This window comes from Grus americana, chromosome 3, assembly GCF_028858705.1.
Source record: "Grus americana isolate bGruAme1 chromosome 3, bGruAme1.mat, whole genome shotgun sequence".
Lineage (NCBI taxonomy): Eukaryota > Metazoa > Chordata > Aves > Gruiformes > Gruidae > Grus > Grus americana.
This window is the reverse complement of record NC_072854.1, coordinates 92305795-92321494: the sequence shown is the minus strand read 5'-3', so window position 1 is coordinate 92321494 and position 15700 is coordinate 92305795. Positions and strand designations below refer to the sequence as shown.

At 48.7% G+C, this 15700-nt stretch overlaps 1 protein-coding gene across 4 annotated transcripts in view; it reads left to right on the top strand.

Annotated features, from left to right (window-relative positions):
- The first annotated feature begins 1301 nt into the window (after window positions 1-1301).
- The window catches only part of MDGA1 (MAM domain containing glycosylphosphatidylinositol anchor 1), a 143230-nt gene continuing 128831 nt past the window's right edge, over window positions 1302-15700 (top strand). For all 4 annotated transcript variants that reach the window (XM_054821121.1, XM_054821120.1, XM_054821119.1 and 1 more), the window contains exon 1: window positions 1302-1890. In XM_054821121.1, coding sequence (XP_054677096.1) covers window positions 1764-1890 — 127 coding nt within the window. In that variant the 5' untranslated portion in view covers window positions 1302-1763. The remainder of the gene's footprint in view (window positions 1891-15700) is intronic.

Here is a 15700-nt window from a genome sequence, read left to right as displayed (position 1 = left end):
CCCAAAAAAACTTTGCTGGCCCCAGCCATCGCTAACACAGGAGACCCCCGATAACCTGCTCTGCCCCCCGACCCCAGCTCGCTGCCCATGCAAGCCAGGAGGCGCCCCCGCCCCGAGTCCCCCGCTGCCCCTGGGCTTTTCATATCTCAGGTCCCACCCGGGAGAAGCCGACCTTGCCGCGAGTGTCCTCAGGATGGAGGGACCCCGGGCTCACGGCTGATCTCTCCGCCCGAAGCAAGTCCCTTTCTCTCCCCAGCCCTGTGGTGTTGTCTCTAATTGGGCCGGGGCGAGGGGAGGCTCGCAGAATTGGGCAGGAGGCAGGGCTCTTCCAAGCACGGCTGCTTTAATTGGCTCCTTTTTTTTTCTTTTCTTTTTTTTCCTTTTCTTTTTGTCTTTTTTTTTTTTTTTAACCGAAGGGGAATGAAATGGTGAAGAGGGGAGGGGAAAAACCTGGAGAACCGAAGGAGAAGAAAATACGGCGCACCCGGCAGAGCCAGCAGGCAGGGAGGGGTGAGGCGGCCCCAGGCCAGCCCGGCCGGCGGGGCGCGGTACGGTGCCTCTCGGACGTCCCGTCGGGGGTCGGCGGAGCGGAGGGCCTCGGGGCCGGCCGGGAAGCGGTGACGCTCCCGACAACTTTTGCAGGAGATTTTGGCGCTTCAGGAAAAAGCGGTGAGGCAGGGACCTGCCAAGCGGTTTCCAGCCACTTTCTCCAGCTTCTTGTCCCTCCTCGTCGGCTCCCTTCCAGCTGCAGCCCCTGTTACTTCCCACCAGGAGCTCCGGCAGCCGTCGAGGGAGAGCGATACGGACCTCTCTACAGCCGCAAATCATCTGCGAGGCGGGCGGAGCAGGCAAGCAGCGGAGGCGAAGCACCCGACCGAGCCCAGCACACAACATCAGAGAAAGTTTTGAAGGGAGAAGGACCTGGCAGGCTGGGGAGGAGGCGAGGAGAGCCGGGCTGAGCTGCAGGCGGAGCGAGGGTGCGTGGTCTGTCTGCTCCTCGTTTGCTTCTCCCTTCAGGCTGGCTGGGGCGATGCAGTGCAGCTGGGGGAGCTCTTGGGAGCCGCTTTAAAAAAAATAAAATAAAAAAATCCTTCCTGGGTTTGATTAATTACAACAATCCCCTCCCCAGAAGATCTGGAAAAGAGGAGAGAGAATCACCTACCTCTCCCTCCGCCTTTCAGCAGCTGGCTCCTACCCCCACCCTCTCTTCCCCCCCCCCTTTTTCTCCACCTCCTTCTTCTTCCCCCCGTTCGCTCCTGGGGCTGTGGCCAGAGCCTCGTCGGGAGGAGGGAGGGCGAGGACTCTCCCAAGTTGGCCCCAGTTGGCAGCACTTCGGGCAGCGCGGGACTTGGGGACAGCGCTCGGCGGCTCCCATTGAACAAAGAAACCCCCTTTCCCGCAGCGGCCGGGGGGCAGCACTGGGCCGGCCCGGGCCCTGCCCCTGCCCGGTGCCGCCGGGCTGGCCTTTCCCCGTACCCCGAGAGCGGGCGAGGCTGCCCATTTTCCTGGAGATCCTTGAGCAACCTGGCGAGGGGAAGCGGCGCTCCACTCCGCTTTGCTGCCCTCCCTGTCTCCTTCCCCCGCTCTCTCCCTCCTTTTTTTTTTCCTTTTTTTTTTTTCCTCTCTTAAATTTTATCCTCAGGCGGCCCCAGTGTGTCTGGGGGTCCCTTCCTCCGCCCGAGGGGCGCCGGTGCCCGGCGCGGAGCGGGGCGCATGGGGCGGCGTTTCGGGAGGCTTTCGTCTGCTCCTCGCTCCCTCGCCGGATGCTGCCTGGGCTGTTTTGGCTGCTTTTCTTCGCCGGCGATGAAGGCTCTGCCTTGAAGATGGAGCTGATTTTGTTTTTATTCCTGTCTCTGGTGCCGGTGTACAGCAGAGGACAAGGGGTTTACGGTAAGAGATGTTGTCGCGGTCGCTGTTTTGCGGGGGGGAGGGGGGGACGGGGGGGCGCGGGCGCAGACGGCGGCGGTGGGATCAAAGTTAAAAAGCACCTGCAGGACAAAGTAAACGATGCCGGCGAAGCTCGTCGCAGCCTGAGCGGAGAGATCTGCGCAGCAATAGGGCTTCCAGCGCCTGTAGCTATTTCATAATTCCTCGCCGTAACCCCTGGCCGCCTCCGATTTACGAGTCCGCCGAGATGGCACGCAGGGACCGCTGGCGAGGCTGCCGCCGGGCTGGCCGCGCCCGGAGCCGGGAGGAGCGAGAGCTGCCGCGGGGAGCGACCCAGGGCGCCGGCATTGCCTCCCCTCTCCCCCACCCGCCTCGCGTGGGGACGCCACGCTGATGCCGGCGTGAGAAACGCGGCGGCGCGGCTCTGGGAGCACCTCCGAGTTGCAGTTTCTTTGGGGCAGGGGGAGGACGGAGGATCCGCTCCCCGCGCTGCCCTTGCGGGTTTGCCTCCTCGCAGGAGCACCGGCACGGGGAAGCCAAGAGGAGGGCGGCCGCCGCTGCCTCGCCGGGCTCCGTGCCGGGTTGCCGGGGGTCTCCCTTGCTGCCGGGGGCAGCCCGCTCCCCGCCGAGCCGGCGTGTGGGGCGGTGCTCCCCGGCTCGGCGGGGCCGGCACCCCGCCCTGCCCCGGCTTCCCCCGCACCACCCGCGGCGAGCCCCGCGGGGGCGAAGGGTGAGGCTGCTTTTACACCCTATTGAACTTTGCTGCCGATTTTCCACCGTGGGGGTGGTCTGTGGTATAGCTGATACCGAGCTGCTTGATATTATTATTATTATTATTATTATTATTATTATTATTATTATTATTATTATTATTATTATTATTGCAATTATGGTGCTTACTTCCCCTCCTTGTTTGCAGGCAGGGTGGCAAATGGCAAGCACGAGTGTCCGCCTGAGAGGTCGGGTTCCCGCAGCCCTTCAGCTTCCGAGGGCAGAGAGGAGGGCAGGGGGCAGAGGCTGGGGATGGCACCCCGTGCCCCCGCTGAGCACAAGCCCTGGGTTGAGACACCAGCGGGATTTACTTTAGCCAGCCGTGCAGCCCCCCTTTCCCATCCCTCTCTTAATTCTTGCTTTACAAGATCTGCATTTCCAATACACTGGGAAAAAATAAATAAAAGCAACCCACAAGACTTGCCTCTCATAACAAGCCGGCTTTATCTTGGCTTACAACTCAGTTGTGCGTTGCTGTAAAGTCCTTCTGGAAGGCATGCCTCTGCCTCTAACAAGCCAAGCTCTCTGAGCTCTGAAGAGAGACCCCAGTGAGAGAATCCAGCCCCCCCGCTCCCCCTTTTTTAACAGCACGCAGCCAGTCTCTTGTGTGAGCTCTGGCAAAGATCAGTTCAGTCTCACTGACTATGGGTAAGTCTTTGTAGGTCACTTTTTAATGATGTATTTCTTTAATGGAAACAATTCCTCCTTTCTCCATGAGGGCTGGGATGTTAATTCGAGTTTGGGTCCGTTTTGTAAAATAACCATTGTAAATAGAGGCTGTTTAGCTTCCTTTCTTTTTTCTTTCTTCCTCCCACTATACGTGTTTTCTCCCAGTCTGCATGTCCAGAGGAAAATTGTAAGACACTCTGAAGGCTGGAAAGATGAGGAATAGAATGAGTTTGTGGTACAGAAACCTGGTCAGGGCAGGTTATTTAATCCTTTAACACAGGTAATCTGCTTCTAGCCAAACTTCCGTTATTTTGTTTTAGTGTGCTTGCTGCTGAGTAGCTGTCACTTGCTATAGAATGGCCTCTGTGCTCAGGATCGTAGCAAGACGGACCACTTAAAAACTGGTTTTGCTTAAATGTGCCTTAGAAAGTTGCCTGTTGTATTTTTTCATCCACTTCAGTGAACTTGCATTTGATAGAGTTGATGCTAAATTAGATCTTCAGAATAACTTACTGATGTGTCTTTTTCTCTGAGAGAGATTGGAGAAGCTGTGTACAAAAGAAAGCACAGATATAGACATGCACTAAGATGAAGGCATCCTTTTAAGCAAAAATGGTACACTACCTCTATCTATTCTCTTACTTAACTACACAAAGGAGAAATCCAGTCTCTTCCCTCCTCTCCCCTCCCCTACCTCTTCAAACTATCTGTTGAGACCATCGGGAGCCTTAATACACAGCTGTCTGAGTGCAGCCCAGAGCAGCGTATCTGCAAACTTCTACAGTGACTAATAGTTTTCATATTGTCTTTCCCCATCCTGCCGTCAGTCCACTACCCTGCACTGATTTCATGCCTTGAGCAGCCAGCGCTGTCTGTTTGGATGCGAGATTGCTGTTATTGATGGCTCAAGCAGAGCTGGATTGATACAGTTATATTTGCAAGGATAACTAAGGTAGGATTAGAAACTAGTCCCACTGCCCCCCTCCACTTTGATTTGTCCTAAATGTTAGTCTCTCACCATAGCTTTAAGCTGTACTTGAGTGTTCTGTGTTGTGAATGTCAGTCTCATGTGGCACTTAACGTAGAAATTATGGGAACTCAAGTATCATGTTTCAGATCTGTTTTTCTGCTTTTGAATATTTATTTATGGCCATGGAGATGACGAGAGGCATCTATATGAGTCTATAAATATATTTCACTTTAGTAAATCTGCTGAGATTAAATCAGATTAAACTAGATAAAGTATCCATGTGATGTACCCTTTAAATAATACACCCACATGGATGTGCACAAAAGACCTCTGTCTAGGAGAGCGGAGTTGTTGGAGAGGTTTATTGAGATGAATGGTATAAATAAAATGTGTGTAAGGGGGTTTCTGGGAAAGGAGCATTTGCAATGGAGGTGCAATTTAATTAGGAGTCAAGGTGCTTTTAGCCTGGTACCTGAAGAGGCTTGTTATATAAATTGGCATTTGTTGTAATGACTGAAGTGTGTCTGAAACCCTCTCCTCATTAGCTGATCCCATCCTTTCAGCCTTGTTTGTTGCAGTAAGATAAGGCTGGCCTGATACGGAAGGCAGTTCAGCAGACTGCCAAAAGGCAACTTTTATTAGCCTTTTGTGGTACCCCATTTCCCAAACTCCATGTGTCTTTCAATCCTGGTGCATTAATGCTGCTGGTCAAGATGAGGAGGAAGCTGTAACAGATCTCCAGGAAATGTCAGAATTTGGGGGGGAGGGAGGAAGAGGTAAGGAGAAAGGGGACTTGCCTTTCCAGACTTGGAGTTATCAACACTTAAAGGCTATAAATTAGACTGATAGGGGAGAATAGGGAGGGCTTCCAAAGGGAGGAGTATGCCTCTTGCTTCCTAGTCAGCCTTGCAGACTTCGGGACTTGCGTAGCTCTGGTTCAGAGCATACACAGGGCTGCTGCTTTGTTTACTCCATGTGCAGTATATAATTAACATTTCTGGGCTGTCTTGCGACTAGTGCAGTCCAGCTGATCAGCAGCAGCCTTTCAGGCTGAATAAAAGAGCACGATGTTTTGTCCCCTGCCTCTCATAATTCACCTGCAGAAAAGACGTTTCAGGAATGGGCATCACAGTGTGTGACGAGGGGCTACAGCAAGGTGATGGAAAGCGAATAAAAAGCAGGTTTAGACTGGGCAGCAGGGAAAGCTGCCTGGCACCATGATCGGAGGGGCTGAGTGGGCTGCACTACTTCAAGCACTCAAAACTGGTGGGGGTGAAGCACTTAAAATACGGAGTAGTCCTGCCCTGGCCTCTGAGGTGGGGAATAAATGACCCAGTAAAGCTCTTTCTTTAAAGAGACACCATCACACTGAATCACCCATGAAATGCCACTACAGGCAGCCAAAAAATCTAGTGGAAGAATGCTCTCGTGTCTGCGATGGAGGAGTGTCATGGTAAAACATATCCTGGGCTTAGGCCGTGAACATCCGTACTTTTTCATTTCATGTACGCATGACATGATTTGTTTCCTGCTCCTTTCACCTGTAGAGTAAAAGCCTCTTTTCCTAGAGGTTTTAATGCAGGATGTCTCACACCCTCTCGCAACCTGTGTGCATGCCTGTCTTTTGCTGCCAGTTTCTGGGGGCAGAGACACACTTGATGCTAACCTTGAGCCTGGTGACTTGGATCAGTCCTTCTCTGCCTCTACCTATGGCTGTTTTGCCAGTGGGAACAGGAGTCCAGATGAGGAGCTCTTCAGCTACCTTGCTGTTATCCCAGGGCACCCTGTGCCCAACCTTGCACCCTCACAAATGGGTGAGCACATCGCTGGCTAAAGTAGTGGTGGAGCTGGCTCCTGTGAGCCACTTCCTGGCTGGCTCTGTTTGGAAAATGTGGTTTATGAGCGCAGTGGTCCTCCAAACTATATATATGTGTGTGTGTATATACACACACATATCCTTTCTGCTCAGTCATTTCTCCTTGTTGTCCAGCCCTTAAATCTATGGTGGCTGAGGCTGTAGCCTTTTGGTTACACGAATGAGTTGTGTAACTGGAGGGCTATGGAAGTAGCCTCACCAAAGGACAGGGTCGGTCCAAGATTTGCATGGTTCTTTAGCAGCTCTTTAAGGTCAAGGCATTAAATCTGTCGAGCCCTGTGCTTCAGCATGCCTTGCTGTTCTCCAGCTGTAGTGTGTCAGATTCACCCTCCTGTGACACCAAAGCCCCTGTTTTTAGGTCAGGTCAGTAGCTTCACACACCAGATAAGCCCTCAATTGGCTTTAATATGCAGTACTAGAAAACTGACATTATCCTCTTGACAGGTTGTTTGCAACTTGCTGGTAGAAGTCAAAATATTTCACTATAGGTGTCATCAGAAACCACCATCCTATGCTAATTTTTGTGGGAACATGAAGACAGATGTTGAATAATTTGACAAGAGCAGCATAGCTTTTAAAATTATCACCGTGTCAGGTTTGCACTGGATTTTTTTGAAATATATATATATATTTCAGATGAGTTTGAGAGAGGGGAGGGAGATATAATAAGTGGCTCCTGATAAGTGGAAGATGCAGCAGAAGATGGCCTTGGAGGTTCAGTAGACAGACAGCAATTCAGCAGTGGCAGTAAGGGATGCTGTGCCGCTGAGGATGCTGTTCTTATTTTTAAGGTACAAGACAAAGTGACTTCCATGCTTGAAACGCAGAGATCTTGTGACACTTCCCATCAACCAGAAGCCCTACTGTTTAGACTGGAGTCACTGCTGTTCTACTTTCTTGAATAGCACAGTTTCAGGCTTCCAGTCCCTCCCTCCACACGTACTGTGCTCTCTTGGTTTGTTAAGCATAGTCTATGCCTAAGAGTCTTGTCTGTGTGGCTACGACTTGTTATGAGGAGGGCAGAGTTGAGTGGTGGGGAAAAATTGCATTCTGCTCAATGTCAATGGGCTGGCAAAAGCAATACAGAGATGCATTTCTACTAGTGAAAGACTGCTTGGGGTAGAGGGTGTTTCATACTCTGTTTGTGGAAATGTCCTGAACCCTACCTGCAAAAGGTTTCTTTAGCCAGCAAAAGGTAAGTCCACAGTCAACTGGTTTGCCTGTGTAGCTCTGGAGAGACAGTTGATTGGTGAAGTTCTCATCAGGATAGGTGAGATATTGGTATTTTTTGTGCAGAGGGGTTGCTGTGTTGTGTTCTCAGAGGGGGCTGCATTTTGCGGTGAGGAAGATGAGCATTCAGCTTGTGATGGGCTCCTTCCAGAAAAGAGACAGCAGAAAATGTTTTGTTCTCGGCGATGCGGCGGGTAACTGCATCTGGTAATACAATGCAGGTTTCTTTAGGCTATAGCTGGTAGCCCAGGTCTTATGTAGACTGAAACTATTAGGAAAATTTGAGACCATTTCTGCTCTCAGGCAGTCAAGGCGAATACATCAACTGCCCGTGCCCCGGCCACCTTTGGCCAGTCATCAGCTGCTGGTGTTGCACAGGTTTAAATTCAGAAGGAGAAAACACGCCAGTGTCCCCCAGGCTTGTGGAGGGGGGCGGGGGGGCATATGGCACTGATGCTGCACAGCAGAATGCCGATCTGGCAGGGCCTCCAGGATCCACCAGAGAGTGTGATGTGCTGCAAAGAGGTGGGAGAGGATGGTGTGCACGTTTCATGTCTCTGTGCCCATGTTTAACTGGTGAGATCTTTACTTTGTTAGGATCCAAAGTACTCGCTTTGAAAAGAAGAAAGCTTTCATTTGTGTTTTATTTGGGGGAAGGGGTTGAAGGAACAACAGGGGTTTGTTTTTTATAGCCAAGCTCTTGCTTAGTGTTTAAAAGAAGAAATTAAATTTGTGATAACCTGTGGAGCTGACGATCAAAAGTGCTGCGTTAAAGAGCTAGGAAACAACTTGAGAAGTGGAGCCAGGAATGGGAGATCCCAGGCATCAGCTGATCTTGGCTCTACAAAAGTTAGGTCAGAGAGGGGCTGTTACCAACGGGTTAGCTGGCACAGGACTTGCTGGAGGCAGAGCGCTGGGTGTTTCTTGGAATGAAGGCTTTGACTCCCCGCTGGTTTTCCTGACTTCTGCCCAGGTGCAACGCGCCGGCTGCAGGCGACTCCTGCTTTCCCTTCGCCCAAGGGAAAGGGGAACGAAGCTGTCCCTCCTTCAGCGTCCTGCCTGCGGGCTCCTCTCCAGCTGTGGCCGAGGGGCACATCTGGGCGGCGGGGCCGTGCCGCTCCGCCGCTGCCCGGCAGAGGGAGGCGTTGCACCGCCCCGGTGGCGGGGGCGGGGGGTGCCCGGGGGTGCGCCCCTTCCCCCGGGGAGTGCGGGGTGCCGGGACTTGCTCAGGGCAAACCCTATGGAAACCGAAACGCTGCTTTGGGAGCGCCCGTGTCCCGGCGGAACAGGGACAGGGACGCTGCCGGACACGCGTGGGGCGGGTTGGCAGCGCGTCCCCGGGTGACGGGCTGGCCGGCCTCGGCTCGGCAGCGTCGGCTGAGCGCCAAGGAACGCCCGGAGGCAGCTCGTCCTCTCCGTTCCCACCGTGGTGGACTTGGGGAAAACCCTGCCTGTCCGTCTTCCCGAGAGCCGGGGCGAGCCCGAAGTTCACGGGAGTGAACGCCCGGGATGGAGCTGCTGCTTCTAGTTTTTGTCGGTGCTGGCTGCTTGCACGCTGCTTTGCATCCCTCTCTGGTTTGTCTTAGGGTCTGAAGCTCTGTCACATTGTATCCAAGCAGTTCATGATCTTTTTTTCTCCCCCCTCCCTCCTTTGTAATATTCCTGTGGAGCAGGAATTCTTTCCTTCCAGGAGCATCTTGTCCATTTCTCATCAAAGATCACATAATGAAGTGAGTGCAGGCCTCTTAAATCCTGAGTTAGCTTTTTCAACATTATTCTCCCTTTCTTTTTTATTCATATATGTGTGCATTTGTGTTTTGGGGTATTTCATTTTTGTTGTTGTTCATTTGGGTTTTTTGTTTGGTTTTGGTTTAGACAAAAAAAAAAAAAAGAAGGTAGGGTTAAAGAAATCTGAACAGATATGAGGGAAGAGGGACCCTTGTGCATCATCTTGCTCTGGCAGGAGCAGAAAAGAAGACAGCAAGGTGGCAGCTGGCCACAGGGGCCTCTAATGTGTTCAGGTGAGGGCATTAGCGCTGTAATATATCTCCTTGGCTCTGTAAGGCAGCAGAGCTGAGGGTGCCATGGCAGAGGATGCCATGTTTGATGCCGGTGGGAAAACATGACTTAAGGGCCCTACCTTAGTACACCATTGTCTTCTGACAATAATAATAATAATAATAATAATAATAATAATAATAATAATAATAAATTATTATTTCTTTAACTTTTCTACTTGTTCTTCTAGACTAGACAATCTGGTTCCTCCAGTGTATGCTTGTATGATTGTATTCCCAAAATCTACAGAGAGCTTTATGGTCTAGTAATGTTTAAACTCCTCTGAGAAGGATGATCCCTTTGTATGCTTCTGTAAAGCACTCTGTGTTCTTACTATTGTGCTAGTAATGAACAGCAGTGTAGACCCATTTATGTATTTCAGTGGTCACAAATAAGTCGGGACAATGGTGGTGCTGGGGCGGTCTGGTGATTTGGAGTCACCAGCATGGCTCTGTGAGCAGATCATGGCTCTGTGCTGGGCTGCAGACCTCCAGGGAGAGGGTGCAGGAAGGTGGCGAGCAAGGATCTCAAGCAGGTTTTATGGATCTGGTCAGCCTCTTGCTTTCTTGTTGCTCCTTTCACTCATGTTCACTCCATCACTCATGGACGTGGTGTTGGCTGTTATCCCTTTGCTTTAGCTTTCACAGGGGAGACAGCACTGGTGTAACTAAAAATCCGTCTGGCTGTGATGTGCTGGCTTGTGGTTTCCCTCCGCTGTGAGCTGTAGGGTAGGACAAATGGCATGCAGATACTTTTGCTGGGTTCGTGTAAATGAAAATGATGGCAAAGTAAGGATAGCAGTTGACAAACGTGCAGTAAGAACGGCAGTTTCTAAAGACAAATTAGCAAATGTCACCTAAGGAAGAACTGACATAACTTTGAAAGCTAAAGTCAAGCTGTGAGAGAGGCTTTAGGATGTCTGCAGGTGGACATTTAATACCAGAGTAGCTGCTTGCCATTGCTGCTCCTGTTTGGAAGGAAATGGTCCTTCACTAATTGGCATAAATTGTTTCAAAATAAATGTGGATGGGAATCTCGCACATCTCTTGTGTGCCTTTGTGACGAAATAAAAAGGAAAAACAAAGATGTGATTCAGACAGATGTTTGAGAAACATAGCAAAATGGCTTTCGCTTACAAATGCTGTTTCACCTTCTGGTGCTTGTTGCGTGCCTTGCACGGTGGAAAAAAGCATTTGTAGAATTAGAGTGAAGAATGACTGTCTCTCGCTAAGTTTAATAAATGGACTATTCTGGCTCAGATCATCCTTCGAAATAGCGGAAATGTGAGAAATTGAGACTCACAAAAGTAACCAGAGCAGCAAGAGCCAGCTGGGGATGGGAGACTGAACTCCCGGGCCAGTCAAGGGCATCCAGCTGGGGTGTTTAGAAAACTGAACTGCTCTGGGGCATTTCCACTGTGGTTGTTAGACCCTGAAAAATCACTCTGAGCGCACAGGTAGTATTCGTTGTGGGTTTATGTGTTTCCCATCACTGTAATATCTATGAACTTCCACCTTTACAATGCCCCTGTTGCCTAGAGTTATTCCACTCTGCATGTGGGGAAATAAGATGGAGATTAAGTAATTTGCCCATGGCAGAACGGAGAGTCGAACACAGCAAAGTTAACCATCCTTTTCTCTCTGGTAAAGTGCAGCTGGAATTAAGTGCAATCCGTGTGTCTGATAGATCCAAGGTAAATACATTCTCAATAAGATGGAATAAGCCATTGAAAACAGGCTCTGATCCAGTTATCTCAGAATCAAGGATTCTGGATGCCAGAGCAGAGCACAGCTTTTGAAGAAGCAAAAGGAAAGTCTGAATATTCCAACACATTTTGTTATTTTAAGTATGTGCTAAGCCACATTCCTATTTTTCTTACAAGTATGAAGATAGGAAGAAGAAATCTTTAGTGTTTGGTACCCAAATGTTAACGCAGGCCAAAAGAAATCGATGCCAATGATCTTGTTTTTCTTGTTTTGGTTTGTTTTTTTTTTCAAAAGAGACCTTTTTTCTTTTATGTTTAGAGCAACTAAAATTCACAAGTATGTGTTTGAGAAGGAGATTATATTGATCAATCATCAAATAATTGCTGAATAAGGAGACCTTTTTGTCTCTGGAAATTGGGACTCGAAAGTGGGCAGTGGTGTTAGCTGTAGGTTGGGAAGATCCCCATTTCAAGGTGCAGTGAAAGACAGCGCCTTGCTATTCCCTCTACCTCTACAAATGAGAAATACTTGGAAATTGGGTTAAGAATACAGGAGCTTTCCAATGCCATGAGACAGTGGAGTTAGGGGGATGTTTTTGTAAACATATCGACTTAAGGTGCATGTACACTCTCCCTATGCAAAAGTAGGACTGTAACTTGTGGGTGCACTCTCCAGCTAGCTTTAAATTAGCTGTGCCAGCTACTGACCACAGTACAGCTGTAACAGCGCGGAGCTCAGCCTGGCCTGGGCTCCAACCATTTATGAAACATCCCAAGTGGGCTTTGCGGTGTGTGCTGAGCCCCCTGCACCAGGGGTCACCTGGCAGCACCATATTGCGCTCCAGTCCTTGATAAATAAGTCGTGGGGCACCTGCACCAGGTTCATGCTTGCTTTTGGATTGCAGCACAGACTCAACTCTTGGCTGTGCAACCGGACAGCGATAACTAGAAACCAACTAGCTGGCTTATTGTGGGGTGCAGTTTGACGCTCAAGGGCTGCAGTGGCTTAGCAGCAACTGGTTTGAGGTAGCTAGCTCTAGCAAGACAAATGCCAGGGTTGTTCTTGCTCTGTGGTATCTTTCGAGCAAGCATAGCTTGCAATGCGGGAATGCAAGCTGGCTTAATGCAGCTTGCTGTTGTGAAACAGAGTCTCTAGACAACAGGTCTAGAATTAATCTTTCATTTTGAAAAGCTATTCCTGAATAATTCCTTGCATAGACAAGCCCTGCATTTAGCTGTGATTAAGCTTCTAAATTGTTTTTCAAAATGGGATAGTCAAGCTCCTGAACCATGTAGCTGCATCCGAAGACGTTACCCATAGAAACTAAGCTCCAGCTTTGGTTAAAATAGCACAATAATAGTTTGTTTTCTGGCTGGTCAAATGATAAGCAGCTCAAGACTTTCATCCTTATTCCAGCAGAAAAATGCAATCGACAGTAGAGAATGACTGTTTACTATGATGTGCATGATTAATACCATAAATCTTTCATGTTGGGATGTTGGGTAAAAGGCATGAATATCACCACAACAAATTGAAAGGAGCAGTTTGTTACTTATCCGTGGTCGGTAATCAGTCTTGAAACTCCATGTAAAAGGAGAAATTAGCCAAAGTGAATGGTAGTTATTGAAACTAGAAACCACTCTGGCATTTGCTAAGCCTTGGCAAAGATGCCATGCTGATTTTTGCAGATCACAATGAGCATATGTACCTACTTGTGGCTGATGGTTATTCCAAGTGGCCAGCAGTAGTGCGTGTGCTATTTGACAAACAGTTCTGCTTAGATTATTATGGAGACATTTCAAAGTATGTTTGCAGCATATGGCTTGCTTAAGGAGATGGTTTTAGATAAGAGACATTCGGTAAAACACAGTAGATCAGCTGCTTATCACTTAGCTTCAGATGGGTCAGCAGGGCATTTTGCACAGACACTTAACAGAGCAGTAAAGAAAAATGAGGAGCGAGCCCTGCATCACGGCGTCACAAACTTACTTTCCTTGTGTAGAGCGGCGTGCAGGAAAGCTCCAGCAGAGCTAGTTCTTAATGAAAGGATTTTAATTAAAGAATTGCATCTGATTGTCTCAAAGCAAGTCTAAAGGAAGTAGTAAGTGAAGAGGGTGGGGGAAGGAAACCACCGTATGAGCTTTTTGCTTCTTAGGCCTAAATAAAATCTTTGCAGAAGGAGGAAGCAGGGGAAGGTGCTAAAAAGTACTAGGATCTGTGATATGCTTGGTGAGGTAGACAGGGAAATGAGAAAGAAATGTGTCTAGCTATTGCTAGATTTAAAAAAAAAAAAAAGAGAGAGAGAAAAGAAATGGATGCTGTTGATGGTGTGTAAATTCTAGGAGTGAGAATATTTCTCTCTTTCATTGGCCTCATGATAATACCCGTGACATTGTTGCTGTTGAAAATGAGGGATTGGAAGAGCAAGTGAGAACCGCCGTCCCCGCCAGGCGGAAGCCTTGACTTAACAGGATTGCACATTTCCCAGAGGTTCATAGCTGTAATTCCAGGGTCAGGTAAAAGGGGGCTAGTCTTAGCACCCCCGTCGCAAGAGACAGGAGGATTTAACGTAGCTTTTGCATATGTACTCCTATACACTTTTTTTAAGGTCCTGGATGCTCTGTGAGCATTGCCATTGTCTGTGGGGAAGCAGCTGCGGGTAACACGGATGCTGGATCCCAAATCCCAGGGTGGTGTAGAGTGGGTAATAGCTTGTAATTAAGAGGCTCATTTGCTGTACTAACTCTTCTGATTTTTCCTGTATTTTATTTCTCCCTTTTTGTCATATCCAGGTAAAGTTATAGTAATTACTTTTTGAGGCATATTTGGCTGATTGGATTTTTGTTGATAGAAGGTCTTAGTTCTCACGTGGGCTTCGCGACACCTGCTCGCCTTGCTGACACAGGTGACTTTTTATTCATTAGCCCAGAAGGAAGCGATGCAGCCATGGGGGTGTGAGCAGGCAGCCCTTGTGCCCGTGACCCACCAGCAAAAGCTGACTCTGACTCCAGCCTCTGCTACTGTCTGGCTGGGAGGAATGATTGTGTTTCTTCAGATCCTCTGTGAAAACAGAAGTTAGAAGCAGGGTGGGGGGAAATCTCAGAGGATTTGCTTTCCCAGCTATGCTTTTTGGCTCGGCTGTGCTACTCATGTAGATAGCATTTTAATTCTAAGGCAAGGGAGTTAAATCCAGATGAGCTGTTGCTCTGGTAAAAACGCTGGCCTGAAATGCTGCATGTAATGGCTTGGATCCTGTCGCTGTCAGTCTTTCTTTATGACTTTTTTTTTAAGACTTCAGTGTAAGCCAAGTACGTTTAAAAAAAAAAAAAAAGCCTTAAAACAAATCACAAAAACCTCCCCCACCAGGTCTGTTAGTTTCTCCTGGCCTTCTGCCTGTGTGAATGGAAGGTGGTGCCATTTGTCTGCCTTGGACAGACGTTTTGAAGATGAAGCTGGTGATTTTAGTGAGGTGTTTCCATCTGGATGTGAAGGGACAGCATAGATAGGCAACCTCAGTTTTTGTGTGGTGTCGTCTTAGTATTCTACAGGTTTTCATGGACATCTGTTTTATTTTTTTTTCCCATCACCATTAAATTTTGACTCGAGACCTTTTTAGTTTTGTGGCAGTTTCCATGTCGATGCATTGGTGAGCATCTTTACATTGACGGCTGGTTGCTGTGGTCACTGGGCTGCTGCCACTCTCTCGGGCAGCCCCTGAGCTGCCCCGGGTGAGCTGCTGTCAGAGAACCCGACAGCAGATCTGTCATCAAAGCACAGAAAATCCTTGAGTGTGAACCCTCTTCGTAAAGCAACAGGATGGTTTCTTTGTACAACCAGAGGGCTGTGCCTCGGGACTCGGGCTAGCAAGGTGACGTGCTGCCGGAGAGGCTGAGCTCTGTAGTCAGGGTTTTCTGGATCTAATCTCTGAGATGGTGGTTTCTGTAGGGGGATTCCTCATTTCTCTGGGCTTGAAAAGTGTCTGGACACTTTGGTTTCAAACCCCACTACTCTGGAGGACTTGGATTATGTTTGTGATTATTCCAGAATGGGATAATTCTTAGTATACTTGAACTAGAGCTCAACTCTCTGCAAGTCATTTCTCTGCTTTCATTGGTCAGTCTGGAATAATGGCAAAAACACTCTTTCCTACCCCAAAAGTTTTTGATTGTTTTCTCGAGTATATGATTTTATTTGAGTATCCTTTCCTGGAGACTGCAAGCCTGTCACTCTCATGACTTGCTGTCTTGAAGTGAATTGGAGGTAGCTGGCAAGAGTTGTTTGGGTTTGTTTTGGTTTTTTTTCTCCGTCCTTTGGTTTCCTGCAGGATTGTTGTGTTGGGATATGTGTTGTGTTCCTTTCCATTGCTTAATTGCATTACAGTGGTTGAAATCTTTTCTCCTTGCCTTTGTCAGCTACGTTTGTTCCCTAACTCTTCTGGTGGCCTTAAAAAATACAGCTAGAAGGAAGGGACATAAATAGAGTTAGTGTTCAGGATCTCACTTGGCTTTGGAGTGGTGAGGAGTCTTTGTTCCA